The 22,067-nt window shown below is 30.8% G+C and overlaps 1 protein-coding gene across 1 annotated transcript; it reads left to right on the top strand.

The window, feature by feature from the left end:
* Positions 1-2,386: 2,386 nt before the first annotated feature.
* LOC139516498 (eukaryotic initiation factor 4A-III) lies at positions 2,387-20,542 on the top strand. The gene is made up of 11 exons (XM_071306647.1): positions 2,387-2,553; positions 3,616-3,688; positions 4,037-4,166; positions 4,578-4,710; positions 6,480-6,560; positions 7,700-7,841; positions 9,726-9,864; positions 11,335-11,450; positions 11,803-11,910; positions 14,079-14,206; positions 20,153-20,542. Exons 1-11 carry the CDS (start codon positions 2,421-2,423, stop codon positions 20,167-20,169), a joined length of 1,200 nt encoding a protein of 399 aa, XP_071162748.1. The 5' UTR covers positions 2,387-2,420; the 3' UTR covers positions 20,170-20,542.
* Positions 20,543-22,067: the final 1,525 nt, after the last annotated feature.

Here is a 22,067-nt window from a genome sequence, read left to right on the forward strand (position 1 = left end):
GTTTTTAGAAATCTCATTGTTCTGGTCATTGTTTCTGTCTCTGTTGCTGTTTTTTTTTAGAATCCAAAGAATTCGAAATGAAAAAAAAACATTATACAAAACACAAAGACTAAGCATCACGAACCCCATCAAAAAAAACGAGGATGGACCTTGATACTCGTCATGGTAGGAAGACATTAGTACAGGGCGGCTCTTGAATATTGTATCAACTAGGAGTGTATAATATATTTGCAGTCGCTGTCGGAACTTTGCTACATGGAATGGAAAGTTCACAATTGGGAAGCTGTGATTATATCTTTTGTCGTAAAGTTTTGTTCTCAAATGACCCTTGTTGCCAATTTCTAGATGTAAGCCAAGATATAAGGCAAACAAATTTTCTATGTTGTGATGTTATGCTATTGTTTCAGAAAAAGGGTTTGATTATATCAAAAGAAAAGATAAGGTCACCGTGCGTTTTTCCCCATTTAAAATACAAACAGCAAAATTCCATGTAGATTCCTTCAGAAAATGCAATATCTCAGAGTTACCTCCCCTTAAATTGCTAATTTAAAAATATTAAAAATCAATCAACACTTTCACAAATATTAATATTTATAAGTTATAATCTTATAAAGTTGTTTTTTAAATGTAAATTCACATTAGTAATCTGCATTCCTGCATCAAATTTTGCTAACTTGATTGAAAATCTGGACCTTAGATTCTCTGTTTTTTTACAATCCAAGATGGCGAAAAACACCCATACCACCTTAAAGTTGGTTTACGCCATCATATTTTGTGCATGTACCAAGACAATTATAATCGAAAATCAGGCAGGAGATATGGTGGACGATAACCATTTTTTCAGTTTTGCTCTTTTTGTACAACCTAGAAAAAAAAGGCAACAGATACCAAAAAGACAATTAAAATTCATATAAGAGGGTGGTAAAGGGTTATTTTCGTGCAAAGTGATCACCGTTTTTTATTTCACGTTCAACGTGTTTTTACTTTTTTATTTGACGTTCAGTCGTGCAAGACGGGTGCCTCGTTCAACGTGTTCTGCTTATTTAATTTTACGTGCATCGTGATTTTCAAAGTCTTATTGTGCGTGCTCGGTATTTTTCAAATAAAATTCAAACACTTGGCAGGGATCGTCAAAAAATACTTTTTTAAAAACCGTAAACCAATTATATCATAAATGTGTATACTAAATCGGGAATATCAAGTAAAACAAAGAGTTAATATATACAAGAAGACAGTGACTCAGTCACAAAAGGTTCAAATAAAAGTATTTATTTTTCGTGCAACGTTCATTACAAAAATTATTTCATGTTCAACGTGAAATTATGTCTTATTTCACGTTTTTTTTGTGCAAGCACCCCCCCTTTACCACCCTCATATAACCAAGGATTTGAATAGTAAGGAGGTCTTACTATACAAATCCTTGATATAACGAACAAAACAATGGCAAAATGAAATGCGACGAAAACCGGATAAACTGACACCAAAAAAATAGAGTAAAGAATAATGAGGTGCTTAAGGAGGCTCGCGGGTATAAGATTTTCAGAAAAAATTAAACATTAATTTTTCATTACAAATTTTATTGATTACCTTAAGTAGCTGTTACTTTATCATATGGTACAAAAATCATTCCAAAAAATCAATTCGTGTTGGCCCCATCGGACTTTTAAAATGTAGATATCATTGAAAAAGCTCCAAATTATCTCCCTTTGGTGCAAAAATGCCATTTTTTGGCATTAAAATTGAAATATCTTTTTTAACTCAACGGTGACCTATATTTTTTATTGTTGTTTTCGAATAAGCTGTACATAAACTAAATAATTGTAAAATTTTATCGATTTCTGTAATTTAGTTCTTTTTTTATTTCGATATAACCGCTATTTCTCCTATTAGTTCAACAGAAAAAAAGGACATTAACAAAAATGTATGCTTCTTTCGAAGGCAGATTGTGAGCGTAAATGAACGGTGACCCCATTTTTTTATTTCATTTTTCTATTAAGTATAAGATAAAGTTAACTTATAGAAAAATATAGAGAAATCCTATATTAAATAAAAAAATTCATTTAGACCCGCGAGCCCCCTTAAATGAAAAGAAGAGAGATTAATGGGCAAAAAGTATAAAGAATAGAGAAAAATAGCATAAAAATTTACAGAAATAAAGGACCCCTATTGATAAAACACGAAGGGATGCAGATGTGTGATGCAGGAAGATTTTGAAAATATTATGATAAATAAACATACGTTCATAGTTTACTTGTAATCATAATTTAACAATGTACTGGTAGCTAATATTTATAATACTTCCTATGCTTTAGTGCTTTGATTGTTTGGTTAAAAGTCGTAATCTATAGTGCGCTTAAAATCAATGAGACAAAATAGTTAATGACAAGAAAGTGATTGACACGGATCAACAAATTTGCAAAATGGCTGGAAGACGCGTGATGACCGAAGATCTCAAAAATGTTGAATTTGAAACCAGCGAAGAGGTTGATGTTACACCAACGTTTGATAACATGGGTCTTAGAGAAGAACTTCTACGAGGAATATATGCTTACGGTACATACATTAATTTATGAGAGAATATACGAATAAAATTGTGAATGGAAAAAATTATGGGGACAACAACTCGACCATGGCATAGAGCAGACACCAGGCGAAGGCCACCAATGGGCCTTCAATGCAGCGAAAAACTCTAGCACCCAGAGGTGTCCTTAGTTGGCCCCTAAACAAATATGTATACTAGTTCAGTGATAATGGACGTCATACTAAACTCCAAATTATACAAAAGAAACTAAAATTAAAAATCATACAAGACTAAAAAAGGCCAGAAGCTCCTGAATTGGTACAGACACAAAAATGTGGTGGGGTTAAACATGTAATGAGATCTCAACCCTCCCCTATACCTATAGCCAATGTAGAATAAACAAATGCAGAACAATGCACAAAAAATTATAATTGTATTTGTTCACTCGTGTTGGTAGTTGGTTTTTCTTCTTCTTTAGTTATCAGCAACGGAAAATATACCATCACACTGTTTATATCGTTTACATATTAGTTATTAGACAGGCTTTACTTTATTGATAGGTAGATTCTGCTTATACTTTGTTGCCCACAGTTTTGGTTGCCCTTTCTTTTAAGTAGTTTTCTACATGATGTATGTTGTGTTTTGTGTACTGTTGTTCATGTTGTTTGTCTTTTTCTTTTTTAGCCATGTCATTGTCATTTTAGTTCCTATTTAGGCAGAAACCATTTGATTTTCAGGGGGGGCTATGGATTCTTTTTGATACAGTTTGTTTCCAGTTTTTGGAGAAAAAATTATTTTATTTTTGACCCTGAGAAAATAAAATGTTCGTTTTACCCTCAGCTGCCACCATATGTAATTCTAAATTGAAAGAAAAAAGTTGTTTTCAACTTGCCGCCAGAAAAATAGATCTTTCTTGCTGAAAAAAAGGTTGTCCAGGAAAAAATCCATAAGCCCCCCAGAAAATCAAATTGTTGAAATAGCTGTCTTATGCATGTTATAAGTATGAATGTCCCTATGGTCTCCTTTGCCTCTCTTTTAAAATTCTTAACAGACATTCATGTCATAGATTTATTTTATTGTTTAATTATTTGTAGGTTTTGAGAAACCATCAGCTATTCAACAAAGAGCTGTCAAACCTATTGTGAAAGGAAGAGATGTTATTGCACAGTAAGTCAGACTTATTGAGTGTTTTGGTATTCATCCTATATATGGCCCCAGGTGCTTACAGGGCAATTCTTCTATCCATTTTGTAATTTACTTTTCAATTTCATAAATAAGTGAATTAGATCTTCTTTTATATATCTTATAAACAATATAATCTGTATGGTAATTAGAATACACATTTTTAATTTTAAAGTTTAAAATGATTAAATTAAGATAACATAGCTTGTAATTTTTGTGTGAACGAAAAAAATACATTGAGATGGTTTGTATAAGAACTTCTGATAAGCCATGTCAATGAAATGATGTCTTTCATGCATTCAACATTTTATTACTTTAAATAATTTTTTCTAGAGCTCAGTCTGGAACAGGAAAGACAGCAACATTTTCCATATCCATTCTACAATGCCTGGACACACAAGTCAGAGAAACACAAGCATTAATATTATCTCCTACTAGAGAACTTGCTACACAAATTCAAAAGGTAACAGTGTCAGTTTAAGTTCTAATATAAACATGATAGATAATGGATAATAAAAAGTATTTCAGTTTTACTTTTTGTTGGGGAAAATAGTTTAAAGTTCAAAATATACAATAATTACTTTGAATCTATATATACATGTAGCATAATATCTTCTCTTTTTCCATTAAAGAATTTAAAACATAAGTCTTCATTCAAACAGGCATGGTTATACATTTGATGAAATTCAATGGGGTGTAGTATTTCAACAGCAGAAAATGTTTTGCTTTAAAAAGTAAAGCAATGAATCTTAAACTGTCGTTTTTTTTTTTTTTTGCCATGGGATGTCATTTTCTTTTAAACTTTATTTAAAACTGGTTTATGTAAACATGAGGAAGATGCTAGGTCTGATTTAATTCATCTTATATATGACAGGTTATCCTAGCTTTGGGGGATTACATGAATGTACAATGCCATTCCTGTATTGGAGGGACAAACATTGGTGAAGACATCAGAAAACTAGATTATGGTCAACATGTGGTATCAGGAACACCAGGCAGAGTCTTTGGTAACTTTTAACTATAAATTAAAAACATAACTACATAAGAGGTGTTATCATGGTTTACCTCAATAGTTTTAAGAAGATGTGGTATGAATGCAAATAGTGTTTCCTGCAGCTTTTAAAAAGGGCAGGGTAATTGTTAGCTCAGAGGGCACATTAAGCTCGATGGACAACAATTTTAGGGCACTTACAATGTACTTAATATAAACAGGCAATTACTATAAAATGGATTCATTTAAAACATACTAGTTTAATGCTATAAAAAGGACATATAGGCTACATCTGTAATCAATCATTAAAACAAATTGTTAAACAAGAAAAAGTGTTTAAAACATATATATGAAATATTTAAAACAATAAACATAATTAAAAACAAAATCAGTTTTTTAAAAATGTTTAAAAACAAGAAAGAACTACATTGTATGTCATATATATAAAAATATTGCTTTGGTCATATCAATTGTCATTGACAAATCCTCCTTTTTTTCCCTAAAAACAGGTTGACACATTCCCTGATATCCAAATCATCTATTGATTTGGTATTTGCTGACACTAGAACAAGATTGTTTACAGTTGACACATTCAGTCTATTTCTGCGTTGTGAAACTGTCATTTGGTGCTGAAAATAAATAAATTACACATAAAACAAGAATATCTTAAATAATCTGGAAGTTTTTTCATAAATTGTTCCTTTCTTAAATTAATTCAAATTAAAAACTGAAGATTTCTGAAGTAAATTTAAAAAAAATAATTTGATGAAAAAATGAATTAATTGAAAGTAATTAATATGCAAGTGATTTCATGAGATCCTCGGCCTAACTCAACTTTAACCTTAAATTATCCCTTTGGCAGAAGTTTATTTTTACCCCCGAACTGACACCGTTGCAAGTGCGTAACCATTTTGTAATAAAAATCTACAAACCTTTGAAAAAATGATAAAAGCTTTCTGCATTTTGCGGCCTGTTTCTCATTTTCTTCCTCATGTTTTCGCTTCATCCGATTTGTTGATGGCATGATTAGTATCTGTATTCACTATTCAATCTATTGCAGTTTGCTAATCAGCTGATTACGAAATCGATTACAAAATGGCGTCCTAGTGAACTTTGTTTACGTTTGAAGGGAAATAACTTGAGCGGTATTCATAAAATATGTCTTTCAGTACCGGTTGTTAATTACGACGATAAACTGATAAAGGCATGGCGTCAGGAATTTCGACAAAATTAGGACAGGGCGCCAAATTTTTTTCCCAAAAAGGGCAGGGCGTCGAGAAATCGCGACTGGGCGCCATTACACGCCAAAACCACCTGTAGGAAACACTAGCAAATGAGACAACTCACATCCAAGTCACTATTTTTAAAAATAAACCATTATAGGTCAAAGTAAGGTCTTCAACATGGAGTCTTGGCTCACACCGGACAGCAAGCTATAAAGGACCCCAAAAAATTACTAGTGATGTGTAAAACCATTAAAACAGGAAAACCAACGGTCTAATGACTCTAATCATTAACCAAATTAAAAATAAAGAATGAGAAACACTTATAAACCACACATCAACAAACGACAACTCCATAAGATGAGTTATTATGCTTTACCTCTAATACATTTCTGAACCACACCCAGAACAAGTTGATATGACTTATTATTGTCCTATGTACACACATATTCTTGTTACTTTTGTTTGATCATATTATTATTTGTAATTGAAAACATCTTCCCTTTTCATTCTGTTTTTTATTTTTTTATTTTATTGTATGAGATTTGACTTGTCGTTACAGATATGATAAAAAGAAGAAATTTGAGAACAAGATCAATTAAGATGCTGGTGCTTGATGAAGCAGATGAGATGTTAAATAAAGGTAATAAGGCCGAGAAAAAAAAGATCGATGTTTCCGGTAACCCGACCGACCCTGTTTTTTAGCCACGACCCTAACTTTTTTATTGGATCTTCAAAAAAAAAAAAAAAAAATTGTATCAACCGACCCCGTTTTTGACACAGGCTTCTGATAGATGACAATATTTTTTCTCTCTTACTTCTACTTGCATAGAAAGCCAGTAAAACATTTTATTAATGTCAAAAGGTATTCCAAATAGGTTAAAATCCAAGAAATTTGCACAGCAGGTGCTTCAAAAACATTGCAAATGGCACACTTCCGGTTTTTGAAACTAATTACGGATCCGGACTTGGAAAAACCATGATAATTTTCCGGATTTCATTTACGATGTCAAAAAAAAAAAGAAAAAAAAAAGAATTCCGACCTACCGACCCTATTTTTCAAAATGATGATACCGGAAACACATATCTTTTTTTTTAGGCCTAAGAGAACGTAATGAAATTATTTGGTACCATTCATAAAAAAACAAGGGCTAATCCAAAAAAAAAGAAATAGGAATTGAATATGTTTGGTTTTTTTTATACCACATCACCCATGATTTTTATTTTTCATTTGTGGTAGAATTGTATTTGCTTTCACTCCATTACCAACAGAAAATCATGTAATGTCAAACTCTTTCAACGGAATAGCCCTAAATGTATAGAATTGAATGTTGTTGTCTTGATGGAAGAAAGTAGCCAACTTATCATAACTGTATTCTCTGTGGTCACTTAAATAATCGCAATGAACATATTACGAGGATTTTTTACAATTTCAACAGTAAAAAAAACAAAAAAAACTGATTCATATCTCGTGTGATCATGGCTTAACCATAACTACACATGTATTACCAATGTTATTTCAAGTGATCGGGCGGAGTATATGTTTTAATTTGCATAAGGACAGTCTATTTGAAGATGTGTGTGATAAGGATGATTGCCGTTATAATTATTACTGATTTCTAATCACTTATCAGTGTCATCAAATGAATTTACAAAACAATGATTGCACACTTTATTGATGAGTTTATTCTAAAACACCAAGGTTAAGATGGACATATTTCTTTGTGAACAGTTTATTTGTACACATCGTTTGTAGTTTTATTATGTATATATCTTTTTCAGGCTTCAAAGAACAGATCTATGATGTATACAGATATCTGCCACCTGCCACACAAGTACTCTTAATCTCTGCCACATTGCCACATGAGATTTTAGAAATGACCAGTAAATTTATGACAGAACCCATCCGTATCTTAGTCAAACGGTAAAACCTTCTTTTATATTTTGCAAAATATATGTTTAAAGTTTCAACCGTATTTTATTTAATTTGTAAAGCATTTGAGATCTCTATTACTTTGAACTTCCTATTTACATGATTTATCAAATTTATTTGTTTTAAAATTTATAATTTATTTCACATTCACACAAACATACCATGTATATTTTGAATCATACATTATAGCATTAATCTTGTTTAGATCTTATACCCTTTGCTGTCATATAAAAAGGAGTTTTGTCTCTTCTGTTGTATGCATGAAAAATCATATCCGTGTTATCAAAGTGTATACTTGAATGTAAAATACAATTGAAAATTCACTTGCCTGCAAGAGAAATATAAGTTAAATTTGAATTACCTCCCATTATGTGAAGGAATATAAGATATAAAAAAAAAAATTAATACGGTACATTTTTGGGATATGATTGCTTTCAAGCAATCTGTAGACATATACCATTGACTCAGGGCCATGCCCTCACGTCAACCGTTTTATTCTAAACATTAAGGAACATCTCAGATTCTTATGATTGTCTTGCTTTAAAAGGTAAAAACAAACAAAAGGATTGAACTTGAACAACTTTCCTGTAATGTTCTTCTCATAATCTTCATGTTTGATATTTCCCTTGACTTATATGCGTGTTTTTAACAACACAGAAAATCAGAATTAAGCAGTATTTATATTTAGTGTTTTTATAAATTTAGAAACACGTCATAGGGAATTCCCCAGTTTTGATAAAATGGGATAGTTCTCTGAATTCCGATAAATCTATTTCTGTCATATAAGAACTGAAGTGGAGTTTTTCTTATATGTCACCGTTATGAAACTGATATTTAATATTGTACTCTCATAAAGAAATGGAGAACCATCTAGGTCGTTTAATTATCATTTAATAAACGTTCTTGTTCCAAATCACAAGTCTATGGTTTGTTTATGTAATTATGCGCATGCGTATAGTTTTCTTGACTTCAAGGGGTATCAGATTAAATGGTTGCTCTGGATTCCCCACTCCATTGATTAATTTGAAACTCATGGGATCCTTTCTATGTCTGTCTGCAATTGATGGTTATTGTTGTTGCATAATTTTAAATCACATGCATCATTTAAATTTAAATAAGTGTAGTCCACATCGTAAAGATGTAACTACAACACCCCTTCAACCGAAATGGAGTCTTCCATATTATTGTTTCGAGTTGTCTCCCTTCAGTAAGTAACTTTGGTTGATATGACTCGTCAAGAAAAATTAACTCGTTAGATGTCGATAAACGTCGTATTATATTAAAAACGATCGCAATTTAAAAAGAGGAGTGTGTACGGAAAGGAGTCATGCCCACTGACCCAAAGGAAATTAAATATTTAAAGAGTTAGAAATAGGGTTCCTCCTAAAATTAAGATACGAAGTGAAATACCTTCTTTCCGCACTCTCAGTGACTGCTGTGGAAAGGAAACTTGGAATTGATAGTACAAAAATAAAACGCATTAAGTACATTGTTCATACACTTGTATCCGGGATTGGCTATTTTTAAAGTTGAGTATAAACTATTCAGATTACGAAAATTACATTTTACGCAGTTGAATTAGTTTTGAAAATAAGCCTTGGAAATAATACTATCCAGCTATACCAGGGCTGCCAAAAATGTGTGATACTCACACATGTTCATGCTTTTTTGTGGCATTATCCTTTGATCTATTGTTTTTTCTCTTCGGTGATCTTTTCAATTTTGGCCAAATCTCACGCATTTGCTTTATGAAAAGTTGGCAGAACTGCTATACATGTGTCAATGAAAACAATGGCAATCGTATCCCTCAGAGAATTCTGCTCTTTGATTGTACTTAAATCATCCAATGCTTATCATTTTGTATTTAATTTACAGTGATGAGTTGACTCTAGAGGGAATCAAACAGTTTTTTGTAGCAGTAGAGAGAGAAGAATGGAAATTTGACACATTATGTGATCTATATGATACATTAACCATCACACAAGCTGTCATATTCTGTAACACAAGGCGAAAAGTAAGTAATAAAATAATTTAAAAAAATCAAATAAGAAGTGGTATTTTCAAGAAGAAAGTCAAAAAAGGACTTGCTTTTAGTACAAAAAAAAGTTGGACAATGTGTTGTAAGAAAATACATAATTGTCAAGAGTTAGGATTTTATACTAATCATTTTAACTTTTTTTTATCATGTATTTGATAAGACCCTCCCTTTTTCCTCATTGGCATAGAACACTAAAAATCTTAAATTGCTGTATCTGTTCATAACAAGTCAATACATTTGGTCTATACATTTTTTTATTTATCATATTTAGCATTTTTATGGTTGGTCTATGTACTAATTATACTTACACTTTATCTACCATATTACTTTGCCATTATATATTTTCTTGAATCCAGGAAAAAATCCTATAATTGTCCACTTTAACAGGTTTGGAAATGTCATTGAAAATTGTAAAAATCCTTTGACGTGTTTGAAAACACTTCAATTGTTTAAGGAGAGCATTATTTTCATCTTTCAAATTGGAGTTATTTCTCTTTTCTTTCTTATGAAGCACAAACAGTTTTGGATAATAAATACACTGGTACAAATAATAAAACTATTTAAATACTTTTAGTGTTTACAAAATTATATATTATTACTCTCATCATGCTCATACATAAAATGAAACAACTGAAACTTCATTGTCTAGAAAAAAAATCAGTAATTTAACATTCTTTTCTAAAATGTAAAACTTGAACTTTATAACAAAAAAGAAGAAGTTGTAAAATGACTCTATTGAGAGTAATGGGACAAAAGGTGTTTGCTGTTTGTCAACAAAAAAGCAATAGCCATGGGTAAACCTAAGTGTGTATGTTTGCCTACTTTTTGAACTCAATATACTGTTATTAAGCTAACAAGTTCATGCTTGTGTCAATTTGTTTAATCCAGTTATGTTTTTGTACCAATGTGTTTCACGATTCTTGCTATTTGGATATAATTCACAGTCCAAAATTCCCGCTACAAAGTCATTTTATCAATAAAAAAAATCAACAGTTTTGTAATCACAGAAATTTGTGTCATGCCGCGATTTGCGCTCTTGGACACAGCTTATACTATTACTTGTAACCCGATTATTTCATGCCCTTCTCGTAATCAATCTCTATTCTCGGTAGATGATTTTGACATAGAGCTGCAGAATCATTTTAAATTACTCGAAGAAATACAAAAAAACAAAATTTGAAACAGGAAGTTTTGAAGGAAATGAAATTTTTTACGGTTAATAGAAACGGAAAGGAACAAATCCGGAAATAGTAAATTTAAAAAAAAATAATAATCGGGAGGGGCGATTTCAGAGGGGCAGGCGGGGATGAAAATCTATCAATTAATTTTAATTGGCCTAATGTAAAAAAAAAATCACTGAAAACATATGTGTATCAATAAACAGGTGAATAATCTTATTCCCAGCAGAAAATAGTTGATTATACTATTGTTGAATATTTTTTACAGGTAGATTGGTTAACAGAGAAGATGAGGGAAGCTAATTTTACTGTTTCCTCTATGCATGGTGACATGGTACAGAAAGAGAGAGAAGCAATCATGAAAGAATTTAGATCTGGGGCAAGGTAAGTACTGAATTCTTCAAGAATAAAAAGAGGGGCATTTAGGATAAATTTCTCTCTCATTATTTGCTTTTTTTTTGTGTGGATAAATGTAACTACCGAGTCTTCAATATTCTGTGAATATTAGTTTAAATTTTCAGTGGTTTCATGCTTTTTAGTCTCTTTAGAATATAAATCCTTTTGCACATTTAGTTTAACAGAATTTATATGCAATTAATTATCAATGAAAGGGAACTCACTCTATTATACTTTGAATTAATAATAAGCAGTATGTGAATAGATTCGTTCCTTACATTGAGAGACTTTTCCATGGCAAAGTTTTTATGTTGGTGTACATAGGACTTACTTTTTTCAGTCGTGTATTAATAACAACAGATGTATGGGCTAGAGGAATAGACGTACAGCAAGTTTCATTGGTCATAAATTATGATTTACCAAACAACAGAGAATTGTATATACACAGGTAAATATTTTCTTAGAAATTAAGACTATATAAAATGTAGATTTATAGAATTTTCAAACTGATCAGTATTATTTGTTTATTATAACTAATGCAATTTGCTTCCATCAGAAATATAAAAAAGATGTGGTATGATTGTCAATGAGACAACTCTCCAAAATAGACTAAATGGCACAGAAATTAACAACTATATTCAGTGGTCTCACTAGCCCAAAATAGAAGGGCGCCGCGCCCTGGGTGCCCTCAGCCGCTCCCTGGGTGCCTTCATCCGCGCCTTTCTGCCCTGACGCCTTTTTCCAAAATTCTCTTGTACCGTTTTGGTAAAATTGCCTTTAGTTTCATCGATTTCTGATCTCCAAGTTAATTACATATATGACACCTGTGTGATTGCCCCCAGGTTAATCATGTCATTACAATCAATTACAATGATAAAGACTTCAAAGGTGTTAATATCTAGGTAATTTAATTAGGACAATGTATCTTTTTGTCATACATTTGATGAATGTTTCAGCGAGTGTGTTTAGCTTGGGTCGAGTGTGTTTAGCTTGGGTCGGCATTTTCGATTTCCAAGTCACAATGGAAGAGTGTATAAATGAAGACTTTCATGACTTTAGAATTGAATTTAAGTCATCAAAATAAAACTATGCCTTCACAGAAATGCCTTCCATCTCAACTTGTAAGCGACAAGCACAGTTTTTAATTAACGCAAACGTGTTGGAAATTAATTTTGGAGTTACTTCCCCTGTTTTAGCTTATTACAAATTTGTGCTCTAAAAATATTATCTAGTACCAAAAAAAGGAATAAAGAACCAATTGAATATATAATAACATAATAATGTTACCTTAAGGATAAATAACAGTAGAAAATTCAATAAAAAAAAAAATTCGGGAAAATTTCCCGAATTTTTCATTGTACTAATGAACTCAAAATCATTCAATTTTTTTTATGTCATGTTTTGAAATCCCGGACCTGCGCAGAAATGTACAATATACTTCCTTTTTCCGGTCTCGTTTGTATGAAACTTTGAGTAAAATATATATTTATCAGTCTAGTATAAAATAGGAAGAAACGCGCAATACCAATTTCATTTTTGATAATTCCTTGATATGAAAAAACGTTACCTAATGATAGCGTTTCTTTGTTTACATTGCATATGACGTCATAATTTAAATAACGTCACAACTAAAATCCCTAACAACAGAACCAAACTCGGAAACGTTACGGTATTTCCGTTTCTTTTTTTTTGACAAATAATTAAGTTACAAAAAAATAATTCATACAGACTTTGTCCCCATTTACAGGTAATGCCTGCCTCATATTAACTGTCTTTGAACATATTAAAAAAAATATATTGCAATTTCTGTTTGATAATTATACTTTTAGCAATCCATGTTCTAAACATTGATAAATTAGTAATACACAAAAACATAAAGATAATAGGTATAAAAAGCTGAAATTCTTATATAGATAAAAAAAAAAATTCTTTGACAATGGGTAGAGTGAAGTTAAACTATAAAAACATAATATGTTGATGAAGATGTACTATATAAATCATAACTATTCATAACTACACAAACAATGAAATAAAGACTATAGTTAAAATGCATCTTTATTTTAAAAAAACAACATATACAGTAAAAAAAAAGAGATTCGTTAACTCATGATACACACAGAAACGTAGACAAAAAAATTAGCAGTGCCTTTTCTTATCATAAAAAGTGCCCTGCCCTCCACTGGCACCCTGCCCCTTTTGATTTCTAGCTAGAGCACTGATATTATAGGTCACCATATGGCCTTCAATGTTGACCAAAGCCCATACCATATAATCAGCTATAAAAGGCCATGAATGCATACTTTCTTAAAATTGAAACATTAATGAATTTGCTCATGTTGACAAACAGTTTCGGGGAATTTCATCACATAGTTTCAACAGTTAATAAATTTTCATATTTTTATAAGATTAATAGATAAGATTACGTGTGATGTTTTTAAAAAATTCAGATATATACAATATAACTCTGTGCATAAGAATAAGAAGGATATTATATGTTAACAGACTGTTTTCATTTTGGGTATAAAATAACTTTTTACATGTGAACTTAAAAGCTTACAATTTTTAAAACTATATAATTAGTTAATATATATGTGAATTTTGTTATTATTATTTTAGAATTGGTCGATCAGGAAGATTTGGCAGGAAGGGTGTTGCTATCAACTTTGTAAAGAATGATGATATCAGGATATTGAGAGATATTGAACAGTACTACGCCACACAGATCGATGAAATGCCTATGAATGGTAAGTTCTTTTGCTTTATTAATGTTAAAAATAGTGGTGTCCTTATCATATACAGTTACATACACCCAAACACCCATGGTTGGAAAATTTGGATGGAATTATCAAATGATTGTACCTCTTCATAGTTCTAAAACAGCAAAGCTTGTTAAATGGTCATTTGATTGTTCTGTTATGTGAATTTATGTAGATATGAACTCCCAAGATGGCTGTTCCAAAGTTGAAAATAATGCAATTAGGTACTTGACAGATATAGATATGTCTTTTTCTTTGAAATTATTTTAGGTTGTTAATATCGATTTTAAGGTACAAAATCACATACTTCAAAATTTACTATCGGCCATTTATTGTACTACTGTGAATTCGTTATTATTTGTGGGAAACTAAATATCTTAATTTCTTGTGTGTAGGTGAATCACAAAATTAAATGTGTAAAATCAAACAAAGAAGGAGTTTTCAATAATTGGCTTGTATGCAGCTTCTTGCAAAATCAATAAATCAAATATCTATGAAAATATAATTTTCCCTATAAACCCATGAAAATTTGTTCCACAAAAATACATGTATCAACAGTAATACTTTTTGGTGTATTCATGTTTATTGTTCACACATTTTTCTCATAAGTGTGTAATTTCACTAGCATTTAAGAAAGCCTTGATATAATATATATTTTATTACTTTATTTCATATTCCTTTTGATCAATATGTAAGATTGTATAATTTTCACTTTATTTGGTTATTTGCTAACATTTTGACAAACAATATTTAAATCTTATGACAAGATAAATGTATTTGATTTTTTGTATTACTAATTTATAGATCATTGCTCCAAAAAGCTGCTTATCTTAAGCTCTGGTCCCAATGCCAAATAGAAATTTTAATAACCAGTTTGATAGATAAAAAGGGGAGTGACCATTTTCAAACAAAAACTTGCATCTTATAAGGGCAGCTATTGTTACATATCCTGAATAGTAGATCAAAACAAAATCTTCTCTTTCATTTGAACTAAACATTATACCCTGAAAAGGCAAAAACAATTATGCAGAAATAAAACATATTAAAACTGTAAAGTTTGTCTATTTAGAGGCAAATTTGAGATATTATAATACCTTTCTAAAGAGGTTATACATGTCTACATCTAGCTGTCAGTCTGTGACATTATTTCCCTTGTCAATAACCTATGCTGTTTCAATTATTTAATCACAATCCAAACATGAGCTGTATCAAACTTGTGTCTATACTTGCTCCAGCTATTCATGAATCAACCTCTGTGATCTTTTTCAAACTGCCCCATGGAGCATTTTATTCACATTTACAAGAACTTTTGGTAACTACCATGCATACTCAACAACAAGTTTTCTTTAGCATCCCGAAGTTTTGTTGAATATTGAAGAAGCAGAAGATCCCTTGTGTCACAAGTTGTGTGCCTTCATCTTCTATTATTAAAAAGCATTATTCTTTGACATATGGAAACTGAGGTGCAAATATGAAAATTGTTTTAGATTTCAGAAGTTATTTTATTTTATATTATTTGTAACATAATATTCAACTAGGCAATTCTTTTCAAATAACTGGAGTTTAAATCTCCTTTCTAACTCTAAAGCTCTAAAGACATTTCTGTAAAATTATATTTTTTTAAAGTAATTTCCATAGTTTGCCTTGAAATATGTGTATGCATATATTGTTGGTTATAAAGTATCAGTTCTTTTAATAAATGTTAGCTCTATCTTCATCATTTTTATACGCCCGGGACGTATTATGGTATACAAATGTCCGGTGTCTGTGCGGCGTAAACATGCCGCACAGTAACTTGAGAACAACTTATCCAAATTTCATGAAACTTAATATAGTTGTTTCTTATGATGGTCAAATGATCTGTATACTTTTTGGTGAAAATAAAATAAATTTTTTTTGAGTTACGGCACTTTGTAACACAAACAGGGGTGTGTTTTTTTCAGATGTCGCACTGTATCTCAAAAACAATTTTTGATTATTGCTTAAAACTTTACACACTTCTTAGTTATATTAATCTCAAGATCTGTATACCTTTTGGTGATGATTCAAAATTTCATTTTTGAGTTATTGAGTATTTTGTAAAAAAGGGGGAGTTTTTTTTACATGTCACGCCGTATCTCAAAAATGATTTATGATTATTGCTTAAAACTTTACACACTTTGTTATATTAATCTAAAGATCTGTATACTTTTTGGTTTTGATTCAAAATTTTATTTTAGTGATATTTAGTTTTTTGTAAAAAAAAAAAAGAAGATGGGTGGGGGTTTCACATGTCTCGCCGTATCTCAAAAACAATATATGGTTATTGCTTAAATTTTTCTCAGAAACTATATATGATTTTTGCATTTAACTTCCACACCAGACGTTGGGCGTATCATGCGCTCATGGCGCAGCTTTTTATTATCTTCAATGGATAGAAGCAGTCTCTCTTATTAGCAGTTATGCTACATGTTCTTTTCATATGGATTGATATAAAATATAAAGCTACCTCCCATTGTTGCTTTAAACTGGTTTTTCTTGAAAAATATTTTCTTATAAAATATTGATAAAAGAGTTTAAGACTTTAACAATTTGTTTGTTATTTTATCTTGATCTTTGCTTTGACACCAACATGACCAAGATAAGATCAGATCAAGAAAAATCAATTTTGAGGCTTATTACATTGAAGATAGTAAAAAGTGTGTGATTGTTAAAATTTTGAAGCAGATCTGAGAGATCAATTGCCAATTTTATAAAAAATTTAATTCAGAAATTAATAGCATAGTTATCAAAAGTACCAGGATTATAATTTTATACGCCAGACGCGCGTTTCGTGTACATAAGACTCATCAGTGACGCTCAGATCAAAATAGTTAAAAAGCCAAATAAATACAAAGTTGAAGAGCATTGAGGATCCAACATTCCAAAAAGTTGTGCCAAATACGGCTAAGGTAATCTACTCCTGGGGTAAGAAAATCCTTAGTTTTTCGAAAAATTCAAAGTTTTGTAAACAGAAAATTTATAAAAATGACCATATCATTGATATTCATGTCAACACCGAAGTGCTGACATTGTTATCAATATAACACTGATACAAAATTTACACAAGCAATATCAATATAACACAAATTTTGTATCAGTGTTAACCAAATTCAATAGTAAAACTGAGAGATTTCATTAGAGATAGGATGCAGAGGGAATGTTACAGATTTTTTTCCAGAGCAGGTTATCTGCTGTTAAAATACCACAGGGAGAAAATTTAATCATGTTAAAATGTATTTGTTTGATATGAATGTCTACTATAAAAATAATGTACATGTGCCTCTCACAGTCATTGAATCATAGTAGTAAAATATCACATTCAGTGGCAATAATTGGAAGTCATGATAGTCTGAATTCAGGGACGGACAAAGAGGAGGAGGAACCCAAGACCTGATAGTAAAAATTCACAAAAATGTACCTAGAATACTTTCTATTCTTCAGGGGGTCCTTTCTTTTACTATTATTATTTTCTTCTTTTTAATCTTGATCTTTACTTTGACATTAAGTTAAGACCAAGAAAAACATCTATTTTGAGGTTTATTGCATTAGATAAGAGATAATGTTTGTGATTGTTTTTGAACCAGATCTGAAAATTATTTGCAAATAATAATTGAAACTTGATTCTGAAAATAATAGCACCAATGTAAACAAAATATAATGAGTAGACCTTAGAGTTTAATTTGAGAAAGGATTTGGGTAAAATATTACAGCTTTGTTTGTCGTAATATGCTGTGAAAATACCACAGAAAGAAGACCAATATTTATTTGATTGTATAAATGTCTACTGCATTACATGCCTCTCACAATAATGGATCATTTCGTTTAATGGCAATAATTGGAAGTCATGATAGTCTGGATTCTGCCTCAGATCCAGAATTTATAAAAGGGAGGCACCCAAATATAAGGAGACCTGATAAGAAAATCACAAAAATGTACTAAAAACACTTTCTCTTTTAAGGGGGTCCTGGATTAAATTACAATGTATGTCTGTAAATTTGTTTTGTCTCACTATGAAACCATATGAGCATTTTCTTATTTACTTAATATCTTGTTTAAAGACTTTTTTGAATTGCTTGTGTAAATTTTGTTTGACTAAAATATGTTAAGTGAAATTAAATGTTTAGATAAAGAAATCTTTTAAGTTATATCATATTACTGCTCATTTAACACGTTTAAAGTTCAAATGAACTCCCTTTAAACTGGAAAAAATGGTAATTAAGGAAAAAATATTAAACGATCTGTTAAATACCTGAAGGTGGGTCTTAATTATGTGATGATGAGGCATAATATGCATAGTACCATGAAGTATGCAACCCTGTGCTAACCTTTTGGTGGATTTTATTTTGTGAGACTTATTTAATTGCATAAACTCATGCAATGCACAACAGTTTCTTATCATTACACTAAAACTACAGTAGATTTAAATAAACTTGAATGAAATTATTTCATTTGTATACCCCTTGATAGTGAAGACCTTGTTACCAATAAACAAGTGTTTGTTTGTCCATTCATGATATTTGTTTTCAGAATAGTTTATTGATACAAATGTAGATACATTGTATTTTTTTTTGTTGGTTGAAAATTGTCAATAATAATAAATTCATGAGTTATACATAATATAAGAAAAGATATATATATGTAGTTTGTTTCAACCCAATGATATGAAACTTATACACAATGCTTATTACCACAAAGCTAAGATCAAGTACAAATAATGTCAAATTTGATAGTGTCTCTTTTACAGTTCTTGTGTTATATCCCTTTATAACATTAACGGTACTAAAACACACCCGTGATATCGCGGGTCCGTGACTGAATTAAAGTATATAACTATGCGTATTATCTGATAAAGTCATGCCGATTATAAGATGCACACTTTTCTCTGCTGTTTGAACCTGTCGACCTGGAACTTATCAGTTATTGGTAATATTAATTATTTGGAAAACAAAAGTGCCTGGAATGGAGAATTTTTTAATCAACAGCATTGTCCTATATTAGTTATAAATAAAGTTGAATTCTTTGATTCACTGTTTTACGTCATGCCGGCTAACAAATTGAAAACTGTACCTATACGCCTTAATTTAAGTCCAGATTTTTAGTAATCGTATTGTCATTTTAGAAAGTCATACCGATTAAAATACTATAATAGGGAACAATGTGACAATGGTTGAATTTAGTAGTGTCAACCCTGTAGTTATGACTTGTGTATAAAGCAAAATCCTAAATACACCGTATGGTGGTGCGCCTGCTAGATGCGGAACGTACAGATAAGGTAATAGGTAACAGGTGAACATACTGATTAAAATACTACAATAGGGAACAATGTGACAATGGTTAAATTTAGAAGTGTCAACCCTGTGGTTATGACCCGTGTATATAGCAAAATCCTAAATACACCATTCTGTGGTGTGCCTGTTGGATGCGGAACATACAGATAAGGATATAGGTAACAGTGGAATATACTATTGGTATCGGTATCGGATTCGACCCGGAACTTGTTAATTATTGGCAATATTAATTATGTGGACAACAAAAGGGTCTGGAGTGGTGTAATTTTTAATCAACACCAATGTCCTATATTAGCTATATATAAAGTTGAATTGTTTGATTTGCTGTTTTTACCTGATGACGGCTGACAAATTGAACCTCGTTATTTTAGTATTATAGATATGCAAGCAAGGGCATCATCTATATCCCATGGACACATTCCTAATTTATTTTTATTGATTTATCATATCATTGTACACTGAAATTGATGTTGATGTGATGTCTGGTCAATACATGTATGATATAAGAGAAAATGGGGGCCTTAAATACCATGTTTCACTAAACAAATACCGGTACATGTACATGCAGTAATATTATTTGCAAAAATGCAGTTTGGACTGACACATAATTTTCTTATATTTTCAGTTGCTGACTTGATTTGAGACCAAGGATGAATAAATGACTTTTCCAAGTGAGGAAATTTACATCTGTGACATTCATTATTTTACAAGGACATGGATCATTTTTTAAATCGTCCCATTTTATTCATATCTTCAGTCAGAATCATGTAAATACCATAAATCATTTTTACATAATGTGCAGTTCTGGCCTAGAAATTTCAAGTGGAAAGTGAAGAGTTGTTTCTGCAGTATGTTTATATAACTTGATAGTTAACATGGGTATTAAAGAGACTCGTTCAGTTTGTCAATAGTGAATCGTGGGAAATTTAGTAGAAACCTATCCATTCTGTCAACGGAAAATTTGTGTATTAATGCTGGGTCAGTGTTAAGTATAATAAAAATACTGTAAATTTTATAGACTGTCTTATTGATATAGATTTAAGTTGTAGTTTGTTATATATAACTTTATTTTGATCTTCAACCATAGAAACATGTAAATTCTACATTGACAAAATCCAACACACAATCATGACAAAGGGAAAATCATTACAAGAAAATAAAAGTTTTTATGGTGACTGCTATGATATAAACAGAACAGAACTTTAATGCCATTAAAGGAAAATGTTATGAAATAGATAAGATAACTGAAGATACAAAGGAGGTTCTACAGCTGATTTCCTACTTCTTGTAGAGTAAAACATTCGTATACTTGTTTGCTCTGTTTGTATAAATGTTATTTCAAGATTTGCAATTAACATTGACAACTTCAAACAATATATATAGGAATATTTTAACCTGTATGAACTATATTTAAATTTTATTGTACATGATCCCAATTACAATTGTACAATATACAAACAAAGCAAGCAAACTAACCAAAGTCTTGCTTTACATGCAGTAGGAAATAAGCTGTAAGGGGTTTAAACCCTCTTATTTTATCAGAATTATGATTTAAATCAGATAAAACAAAGGAATAGAAACACAATTAAGTGTCCCTTGTAATTGCTTGTATGTCGTCTGTCCATATGTTCATTTCATTTTAGTTTGCCTCAACCAAATCTTATACTGAAACTTATATGAAACTTATACACAATGCTTATTACCACAAAACACAAATCAAGTTAGAATTTTGGGTTGCCTCACTTTTACCTTTCTTGAGATATGTCCCTTTATAAGGTTATATGCAAGTGGGGCATTTCCTCTTATTATTTATAGTTAGGTCAAAATGTGTCCCTAAAAGTGCATGTTTTATCTGGTTCTCAATTTATTTCCTCATGTCCTTCATTGTGTACAATGTACATTAGAAAATAGGCCACCAGAAGTGAAGAAATTGTCATATCTTTAGAGATAAGAATTCAAAGTGCACTTATATAGATATGATCATGATGATATAGAAATAGAAATGATTCTTTGTAGACCTTAGTCTAGATAGCCTAGTTAAGTTTAAGGTTCAAATTGATTTTAGGTGAACAGTGTTCTAGCAAAAAACTGAGGGCAGAGGGGCACATTCCTATAAACATGATAGAAAGGACTTTCATATGTTTATAACAGATTTTATCTTGAAGAAAGTGAGATATCAACAAGAAGCTTTTTAATGTTGATTAATAAGATTAGTTAGTGAAATGGATTTTTCAGTTTACTGCAATGCCCCATTATATTTAACAAATTTTGATTATATGATTAGTTTTCAAGTTGTCAAAGATAGGGACAGCTACCAAACAGTTTTAAAATTTATTCCTTTTTGAAGAAATAATCCAAAATTGATTATAAGATTTTCTTCAACCTTTTGGTCAGATTATACATGTACCAACCTTGGTCTAATTCATAATCAGACCTGTCACCATCAAGTTTAAAAATTTATTTTTGGTATTGCTTGTAAATTTAAAATTGGAAAATCCCTTTTCTTAGCAATGACACACATTTAGCCTGCTGGTACATTA

Source organism: Mytilus edulis, chromosome 3, assembly GCF_963676685.1.
Source record: "Mytilus edulis chromosome 3, xbMytEdul2.2, whole genome shotgun sequence".
Lineage (NCBI taxonomy): Eukaryota > Metazoa > Mollusca > Bivalvia > Mytilida > Mytilidae > Mytilus > Mytilus edulis.

Bases quoted from the DNA above. Each gene is read 5' to 3' on its own strand.
- LOC139516498 (XM_071306647.1), top strand. From the start codon at position 2,421: ATGGCTGGAAGACGCGTGATGACCGAAGATCTCAAAAATGTTGAATTT. The intron at 6,561-7,699 runs GTAATAAGGCCG...TATCTTTTTCAG, and splicing joins AGATGAGATGTTAAATAAAG to GCTTCAAAGAACAGATCTAT. The intron at 7,842-9,725 runs GTAAAACCTTCT...TTTAATTTACAG, and splicing joins ATCCGTATCTTAGTCAAACG to TGATGAGTTGACTCTAGAGG.